The 10,060-nt window shown below is 35.3% G+C and overlaps 1 protein-coding gene across 1 annotated transcript; it reads right to left on the bottom strand.

Annotated features, from left to right (window-relative positions):
- Nucleotides 1-6,579: 6,579 nt before the first annotated feature.
- Nucleotides 6,580-9,821, bottom strand: LOC140819763 (ureide permease 1-like). Its single transcript, XM_073179958.1, has 8 exons — nucleotides 9,521-9,821; nucleotides 8,803-9,104; nucleotides 8,445-8,583; nucleotides 8,186-8,357; nucleotides 7,991-8,034; nucleotides 7,810-7,877; nucleotides 7,305-7,679; nucleotides 6,580-7,001 (listed from the first exon to the last, which is right to left on the bottom strand). Exons 2-8 carry the CDS (start codon nucleotides 9,037-9,039, stop codon nucleotides 6,849-6,851), a joined length of 1,188 nt encoding a protein of 395 aa, XP_073036059.1. The 5' UTR covers nucleotides 9,040-9,104; nucleotides 9,521-9,821; the 3' UTR covers nucleotides 6,580-6,848.
- Between the last annotated feature and the right edge of the window lie 239 nt (nucleotides 9,822-10,060).

Here is a 10,060-nt window from a genome sequence, read left to right as displayed (position 1 = left end):
AAAATTCATTTGACTCATTTAACAGTGATGATATTTGCAAGCTTGCGAAGAAGTTTTATCCTGGAGATTTCACAGATCAAGAAATTGTTGTTTTGAAGTATGCATTGATACATTTATAAACTCGACGTGATGCAGAATTTAAAGGTTTCTACACTTGTTGAGTTGTGTCAGCAATTGACCGAGAGTGGACGGTCAAGTGTTTATGTTATGTTGACTAGATTGATTCATCTTGTTTTGACATTGTCTGTGTCTACTGCCACTATTGAACGGGCTTTTTCAGCAATGAAGCATGTGAAGACGGCACTTCGCAATAAAATGGAGGTTGACTTTCTTGTCGATTGTTTGACACTATATATTGAACGAGATTTAGCTAAACATATTGATGTAAATTCTATTATTGATGAATTTTATGTTTTAAAATCCCGTAAGGCACAACTTCGTTGAACGATATAATGTATTTTTTTTAATAATATATAATTTATCATATTGAGTTCAAGCCCACCCCAACTCTTATTCCTGGATCCGTCCCTGGACGGAAGAATAACCAAAAAATATACCACCCTCATCTAACTTAGCATCAAAGATAGTCATATGATTTTTACCATTGTTGTGGATAAAAAATTTGCAACCAAAAATTTTGAAATATGATATCACATGTTGCTTTCCATGCCAGATCTCATATGATGTCTTGTTCTATTTCTTGTTAGTCATCAATATGTTCTAAGTATAACATGTAGTGTTCACTGCTTCAGCCCAAAATCTATGAAAAATTCCAGAATCAACAAGCATTATTCTAGCATACTCTTTAAGGGTCATATTCCTTTTCTCAACAACTCCATTTTGCCGAGGTGTTATAGTTGATGAGACCTCATGCCTAATTCCACGATTTTCTAATAATAAAGAAAAAATTTGGTTGACGATTTCAATTCCTATATCAAATATGATTTTTTCAATCCTTAGATTTTTTGTTTAAAAGTCTTTTGAGAATTTTGATTAGTTGAATAGCAGTTTGATATTTTGATTTTAAGAATATTACCCAAGAAAACCTTGAGAAATCATCAATAATAACTAGATTGTATTTCATTCTCCCTAGGCTCATGACCGGAATAGGACCAAACAAGTCTATGCGCAATAGTTCTAAGCTTCGGGTTGATAAATTACACCTTTTGTTTTTAAAAGATGACCTAACTTGCTTTCCAGATTGACAAGATGAACAGACTTTGTCTTTAGAAAATTGGGCAAACCAGTAACCAAATATTTTTGATCTGATTTGCAATGACTTTGAAATTTAAATGATTTAACTTTTTTGTGCCACAACCAGTTCTTTGACAAGTTAGAAGCCATGAAGCACACTATTCATTCAGGTGAGTAATCCAACTGATTTTGTATGTGTTGTCACATTTGTCACCTGTCATTATAATGCATCCATAAATATATATGACAATACAACTATGCTTAATAAATTCTATTAAGTAATAATGATCACATAACTAAGTTATGCTGATTAAATTAGACTTAAGATTTCAACAAGTAATACGTATTTAACGATAAAGTTATCATATATAAGCTTACTCTTACCCACAGTTTTATCTTGAGAAGCATCTCTAAATGTGATTTTGAATCCAGTAAAATGTTTAACTTCAGTAGTCATCTTCCTTGAACATCCACTGTCCAAGTACCAAACTGATTTCTTGATATGTTCAGTTATTGCGCCATGCATTCACAAATTCGAATAACTCTTGGTAACCATACTTACTTGGGTCAAGACATGATTAGTCCTGTTGGAACCCAAACCAGGATCAGTTTAACTGACCAACCAGTTGATGTGTTCCAAATAAGTTGTGAGTATGCATGTGTGTGGTGTGCTCTGTGCGCATTATAAACCATATTTTGTTTACCCTTTCCAACTTCATTGATCAGCATATATCTCTTTTGAACAGAATTGCTATTAAAATACCGGTTAGACTTGTCTTTCATTGAGTTATGCCTAGCTAAACTAGTTTGGATGGGCTTCCAGTTTGGTTTAACATGGAAGTTCCCAGGCACATAATCAACACCAAACTTTTTACCTTTGTTCATATCTTCAATAGGCTTTGCAACTTGATTGATAGTTTCTTGCAATTCATGTACCATAGTGGATCTTACAAAGTGAATATCTTTCACTTTGGACATATTCAGTTTTGGTTGAGTATTTTTCTCGAGAATGCTTTCCTTGTTGTAGAAACCGAGACCAGTTTTTTCTCCAATAGGCTTCTCCATCTCTTGCATTTCAGTTAGGGTAACTGAGGATTTATTCTAGGATGAAACTAGTTTCGTTAGTTTCTTACTCTCATATTTAAACTTCTGGTTCTCATCATGTATCAGTTCATTCTCAATTTTTAGTTTAGCAATTTTTCTCTTCAGACTCAACATTTCACTAGATTGTTTCTATTTAGTTTCAGTTTTGTTTTCTGGCAGGTCAATTTGCTTTGCTTTAATTTCCTTGAATGATTGATAAATTCTTTGGTACTCATTGACCATGTCATAAAGTGCATTGCCAAGGTCATCTCGTGAGAAATCAGTTGAGTTAAAATCAAATATCTCTTCACTGTTAGATACCAGCTCAGCATCATTGGCCATTAAACACTCCACTTCTTTATCGTCACCGGAGCTACTTGAATCTTCTTATTCACATGACCCAGAGTCTGAGTTACACTACAACAAAAACGCTATACGACAACGGATTTTATCCGTTGTCGCAGGCACTGTTACAACTGTTGTAATTGGCAGTGTTGTTGAAAGTGTGTTCTACGACAACTGTTTTAAACCGTTGTCGTAGCTTCAATTAGCGACGGTTTTTTAATTAGGTGACGGACTAAATTGTCGCTAATTACCGACAGATTGGGGCAAAACCGTCTCAAATTTTAGCAACAGATACTGGATAACCGTCGCTATTTAGCGACGGTTATTAATTACGCGTCGCTAAATAAAGCGACGGTTAAGGTAATCCGTCGCTAAATTTAGCGACGGTTTGTTAACAATCGTCGCTAATAAGCAACGGCTTCCAAAAAAAACGTCGTTAATTAGCGTCCGTTTTCAACTAAACCGTTGTTAATTAGCGACGGTTGTAATTAATAGCGTAACTAATTAGCGATGGTTTAAGCTTAATCCGTCGCTAATAGTTTAATTTAAATAAAAAAAAATTTACGCATATGCAGGAACATGTGGCCGTAACAAAAGAAGATTCTATTTTACCATCTTAAATAGCAATTTCTAGCAAATCATCAAGTTGTATCCAATAATTCATAATCTTAAATAAAAATTTAAAATTTACGAAAAATTGAAACTAAAAAAATTACCTTAAATTGAAAATAAAATTGTCCCAGAGACTAGAATGTATTGTGCCCGTCCAATATACTCTTAGTGAAGATGAAGTATGGTAGACGGAATTAGTGGAAAGAAGTATGCCATCGCTTACTCCCTGGTATTGTAGTAGTGGAAGAAATGAACCCAAAATGCTAGTATTTATAGACAATTTTGTGACGGCTGCTGATATAACTGTCGCTATGGGCGACGGTTTACGGTAAAACTGTCGCCGATTTACAATAGCCGATTTAAATTAAAATAGCGACGGTTATAAAACCGTCGATGATTTACAATAGCGACGGTTACTAACCGTCGCTAAATTGAATCGGGGACATTTTTCCTTTTAATGTAGCGACGGTTTAAACATCGTCGCTATTAGCGACGGTTTATGTTTCTATTTTAACAACAGTTTACTACAACCGTTGTGGTTTCTAAAAAAAACCGCTAATCCACAACGGTTCACTAAAACCGTTGTCGTTTCTATAAAAAAAACGTCAATCCACAACGGTTTTATTAAACCGTTGTCGTTTGTCAAAAAATAAAAGACCAATCCACAACGGTTTTTATAAAACCGTTGTGGTATGTCGAAAAAAAACACGCTCATACACAACGGTTTTTAAAACCGTTGTCGTATCCCAAAAAAACACGGACTTATACAACGGTTTTTAAAAACCGTTGTCGTATCCCAAAAAAAACACGCTCATAGACAACGGTTTTTAAAACCGTTGTCGTAGGCTCAAAAAACCCGCTCATAGACAACGGTTTTTAACAACCGTTGTCGTAGACATATCTAAGACAACGGTTTTTTAGAAAACCGTTGTAGTTGACACCATAAAAGACAACGGTTTTTACAAAACCATTGTCAAAAAGCACATACGACAACGGTTTTCACTAAAACCGTTGTTAAAAACTATACGACAACGGTTTTTCAAAAAAACCGTTGTCATAGGTGCGTTGTTGTTGAGCGTTTTTCCTGTAGTGTTAATCCATTTTTACTTGCTTTCCTCAGCCACTAGCAACTTTCAGTCATGCTTCTTGTTAGAGGATTTATTCTCATCCTTGGATCTCATTCTGTCAAAGAACTCTTGCCCTTCTCAGATGGTCTCGTGTCATCCTTTCTAGGTTTAGGACAGTCTGCTATAAAATAGTCAGTCTTGCCATAGTTAAAACATGGATTGGAGTCATCAGTTGACTTCCTCTTTTGATAGGATCTTCAGTTGGAGTTTTGAAAATTTCCTTGATTCTATCTTTTAGAAATTTCCCAATTTTCTTCACAAACAACAACATGACATCAATGCTGAATTGTTAAGCTATTTTTCATTTGAAACTAATGGTTCCAGTTTCACTGCAGTTACAGTCTTAGTCAGCTGAGAGGTGTACTAATCATCTTCTCTTATTTGCAATTCGAAATCATAAGCTTTTAAATCCGCAAATAAATCATAGAGTTCTATTTTGCTCAAATCCTTAGATTCCACGCATTGTCATAGTCTTGACATCTCATTCTTTTGAGAGTCCTCTCATTACTTTCAGAATCACTTATTGGTTGATATACAATTTTCCAAGTGCACTGAGTTCTAGCATGATTCCACCGATCTCTCATCAAATTCAGACATTGATTGTCCATGCTTCATCTTGATTTACTCAAATTTTTGTATGGCCACATAAATTTCATTTTCATTGGTATGTTAAATTATCTTCGCAAAACTAAATCATTTTTTTCCTTTATTTGGCAGCCTTACATATTTTGATTTTGCTAAATGTGTTTTTGTCAAGAGTTTTGTATGAAATATCCTTCACCACATTATCAAGATTAACTTTCTTCTTTTCATCATTCGTCCATTAGCTCCTTGGTTTTTCCAGCATTTGAGAATCACCTTCAATTGTATTTGCTTTTAGTATCTTCATTGTTCCATCTATGATAACGAACCACATATCATCGTTTTGAGCAGCTAAATGAGCATGTATTCTAATATTCCAATCATCAAAGTCTTCTAAAAAAAACATCGGAATTTTGCTAAATGAAGTCATTTGAAAAGAGATGTTCAAAGTCGAGAATAAGCCAAGCTCTGCTACCACTTTATAAAAGCGATTGAAGTGTTTAGAAGCGGGATTGAATAAATACTTGACATAATTTTATTTCTTCTAATTAATTTAGCTAGGTTGACAACTAAATATTATATATTCTCGAGTTTGAATGTCAGTTGACTAATAAATAATTGGGGAAAGAATCCAAATTAATATATTAGAACAAGTCGCAAACAAGGTTGGCTAAGAAGCTGGAATGTAAACTGAAAGTTGAAAATACACAGATATCTTTCTTGATGTTCAGAGACTCAAGCTCCTACATCATCCCTTCTTCCTTTTCGAAGGCTCATACTAGAAGACTTTGGATAGTACAAGTAATTTGCAAAATCCCAGTTCAGTTTGGACTTAAACACTGTCAACTGAAATTTCTAGTATATCTCAACTGATAATAGAACGCATACAAACTGCTATTTAGATACAATGATTTATAATACTGCCATATCCTAGTACTAAATGGAAATTGAATGCTTGATTCTCAGTGAAAATTGTAACATTACTAAACTGAATCATTTCTCCATATGTAGATATTTTAAAATAAATCCGTTCCAAACAAAAAGTGTCTGTTGGCTTGTCTTTAGTCCATCTCAACATTCTCTGATAGTCATACATTGTTGCAATTGGTTTTGTACCAACAGTACTCATCAGTTTTTTCATCTGGTGTAAACTGATTCTGTTCGTAAACTGATTCTATTTGTAAACTGATTCCGTTGAAAACTAAACGAGAAAAACTGATATACTGATAAGAGATATTTTAGTTTAAGATTCGAGTGTAGATCAGTTTAGATAGCATCATTTTTACCTTTTTTATTTGTTAACACCAAAATATAAGAAGTAGGGTTCCAGCAATAGTAATAATTAACTTTTGGAAATGTTGGTGTTTTTCATAATTTCCAAAAATACTTTTAAATCACTCTACTCCATATTCCACATTTATATTTCTATCTCCCCTTCTCTTCCATTATTCAATTTCAAAAATTAATAATTTCATTTTAAAAAAAATAATAACATCAATTTTCTCCTTTTATTCTTCAGGACACATACGTTGCTTTTGTTATGACCTGCTAGCTATTATTATTAAATTGTGCATAGTACATACACATGCTCAAGAAATATACCGTTTTTTAAAAAATAAAATAAACATTAGAAGAATAGAGAACATTGGGACTCTTGCAATTATGCTACACACAATTTGAATGTTACATTCATAATCACCATTCACACTTTTTTTGGAGTTAGTCAATCCTCCATAGGAGTAATTCTCCCTATAACCTAACGTCGTTAGATTATATGAATCCATTATATTTTAATGGAAATTGACATCATGTTTGAAAATCCAATGACTTTCGCAATATCGAGAAACACTTCCAAGTATAGCATAATTTTTTTTTTCAATTTTTGATCTTTGCAACGAACAATGTTTACTTACGGTGACCGGATGATGCCATGAGCACGCCAACAGCCACAATAAACATAGACAACATGCCCACAAGAAGCGTATACGTTCTTCTCGACGATCTTCGATACTCTCCAAACAAGACGACGCCCCAAAAGGTGCTCACCAGTGGCAATGCCTAGAGTTAACAAATGATCGAATCAAATGAATTTGGCTGGCTAGCTTCTGGAGCCAACTTGAATGGTAATCTATCAGTATTTTTGAAAATATTTTGATCCAAAATTATCTTCTGCATTAGCTCGTGGGATCTAATATATCAATTGGGATTTAAGGATGTACTGAAAATCAAAAGGGCTGCCAAGATCAAGCCACATTTCGAGTTTTGTTTAATGGAGTTCATTATTAAGATTGAACTAAATTTGAAATCTCCAATTCAATCCGAAGGCGAATCCAGAAATAGTTCAAGAATGATGAAAATGACCTGAACAGCATCTGCTGCGGCGTATCCAGCAGCTTGACCTCCCATGAACTGAAGGCCGTTCCCAAAACCACACAAAAGTCCAGCCAAAAGGGCCCAACCTCTACCATTCCAGTCAAATAAATATGCCTTTAACGACGATTTCGGCAGATTCAACAAGGGGAAATACAAGAAAGCGATGTTTAAAATGAGAGCTAGCACAAAGCATGATACTGAGAAGTAGAAAAATGCAGTGTACACACTCAAGTGTGGAACACCAGGTTTCAATGTATGCCACTGGTCATTAGTTGCCAGGTTGAATGCTGGAGAAAAAAGAGAGAAGCAAAATCCGGCAAAGAAAGTTATGGCCAAGCCGATGAATGTCCCTTTACCAAGTACCTGCTTAAGAAAAATGAAAACTACCTGTTCAAATAACTGATCGTTGGGGTATTCTTAGTGAAAGTCTAGTCTAGAGTAAAGAGTATATCTTGAAAGAAGATAAGGCAAGCCGTAGAAGAGGTTAGACAACCTTGATGGCCCTCTTGTTCTCGAGCTGTACAAGAAAATCCGCAGTTCCGAATTTGGCCTTCTCCAAGTCTGATAGAGAATGTATGTTCGGAACCCAAACAAGAACAAGAGACTATAAAAACTTCTGGTTTCCTATAATTGACAGTGAAAATTGAATAGTGTGTGTTGCCACATATTCTTACCCTTGTTTGAATGCAAGTCCTTGGATGTGGATGCATCCTTTATTCTGCTCACATTTAGTTCAAAACTGACATCAGTGTATCGAATTGTACACTCAAGAAGACTTCTTTTGTCTTTCTTAATCAAGAAAATGCGATGTAAATCTATAACCATGGGTCGTGAATAAAGCTACAATCATGCGAAAAAAACGAACATACGAGGTCCCTTTTGAATCAATAGTGAAGCTACCAAGCTTTTCTTTATTATCTGCAGAATTGGATGAATGAACGGCAGATCCAAGACAAACAGCTATCAGAAAGCATCCAACACCAGGAAAAAGAATCTCTGCTCTGTTGATTTTGTCATCTAAGAAGTAATTCAACGTTGTGCCTGTCACATCCAAATAACACAACACCGAATGAATCAACATAAGGAAAATCCCTGACGAAGAATTTGGATACTAGACTATCAGAATACCTATGACAACGGTTACGCTTGAAGTGATAACCTCGGTAACCGACAAACCAACAAATGCCCAAGCATATTGAGTCGACAGGTTCCCAAGGCTAAGAACGATCCCACCAGCCATCGCGAACAATACACTAGGCCAATTATCCTGCATTAATCATTAGAAAACATTGACCGAATCCCAAAATTCATTTATGCATTCAACTAACCCAAAACAAGCAGAGAATTTCAAGAATTATTAATGCAAGTACATTTGGGATCATAACTATCAAACATATCAAACCGTAAAACAAAAAATACAATTCCCACTCCCCTATAACAATATTTCACCAAATATGACAAAACTACGGAGAAGGTGTTGTGTCACCTGAGATAGCTGATCCAAAAAATTGGGCTTCTCAGTCGTGCCCTTTCCAATTTCACCAAATGTAAAAGCAATGATAACAGCAGCCAATAGGTTCGTGATTGTGTAATCAAGGTAAGTATGCTGTGGAAGACGGCCACGCCTCTCGAGTAAAGTCAAGATAGCAGGCCATGTGCCCAAGAACAACAAGGCAAAAAGCATGCATGCTATGGCTCCTTCTTTACTCTCCACCAAATACATATCTTCAATCCACCAAATGCACTCCTTTTCAGATGAAAGTTTCCACTGACAAACTCAATAAAACTCTACAACAGAAGACAAGATAACTCAGTCGGACATATTAATGCATAAAAATTCGAAAAGGGTACCGGTTATCTCAAGCACAACATCCATCCATAGAACAATCAACAAGAACAGAATCAATATAGCAAAAGTCTAGAGCCGATACACCAGCGCCGGACAGCAACCGGGAACGGCCCACCCGAATAAGCGATCATGGCAAAAGTCAAAAAATCAAATCTCATCACCATAACAACATTCCACTAGTCACAGAGTGCAGACCATGATAGGAAGAAGTATGTAGCACTAGCATATCAGGGCAAGAATCTTTAGTCTAATAGAGTTTCCTCTAATAAAAACTTGGACCACCAATTATCATAAAAGAGAATCCATGTTATCAAAAAACCCCACGAAAGTATATTCAATAAGATTCAACGCTCACCACTGAGAAGATGATCCCAAGCGCAGATACCCCACTTCGCCTTTATATCCAAATATCCTTTCCACTACGATCCCCACTTCAGATTTGGAAATGAAATGGTAAAGGAGCAGAATGAATTCAACAAAAAAATATAATCTTTTTCAAGAAAAAGATCAAGAAAGGCGAAGTGGAAGTATCTTGCAATGCCCGAAGACGAACACCAAGAAAATAATTAGAGAGTCGTGTATTTCTGGTATTTAAAAAAGAGCGTGCTCTGAGCTGGGAATCTCTTTCGAACCATAAAAATCGACGGTTAAGATTCTTTTTCGCCGAAATTTTCTCTTGGACAATAGGATATTTGTTTCCCAGCAAAAGACCCGCGTGGGACGTTCACAGTCAAGTGAGTCGGGACAAAATCTACTATACAACTAAATAGAAAGATTTACCCAATCAAATGGAAGTTGGTTCTTTATTGGACTTTTTGTGTGTACATATATATATATATATATATATATATATATATATATATATTCATATATATGACTTTTCCTGTATTTTGGT

Source organism: Primulina eburnea, chromosome 18 (assembly GCF_022965805.1).
Source record: "Primulina eburnea isolate SZY01 chromosome 18, ASM2296580v1, whole genome shotgun sequence".
Lineage (NCBI taxonomy): Eukaryota > Viridiplantae > Streptophyta > Magnoliopsida > Lamiales > Gesneriaceae > Primulina > Primulina eburnea.
The sequence above is the reverse complement of the archived record's forward strand: the minus strand, read 5'-3'. Positions and strand labels throughout refer to the sequence as shown.

What these genes read in the sequence shown, in the direction of transcription:
- LOC140819763 (XM_073179958.1), bottom strand. Translation starts at nt 9,039, where the DNA reads ATGTATTTGGTGGAGAGTAAAGAAGGAGCCATAGCATGCATGCTTTTT. An exon ending in TTTTGGATCAGCTATCTCAG is followed by an intron (nt 8,584 to 8,802) that starts GTGACACAACAC and finishes TGATTAATGCAG; the next exon opens with GATAATTGGCCTAGTGTATT. An exon ending in AGAACAAGAGGGCCATCAAG is followed by an intron (nt 7,680 to 7,809) that starts GTTGTCTAACCT and finishes TTTCTTAAGCAG; the next exon opens with GTACTTGGTAAAGGGACATT.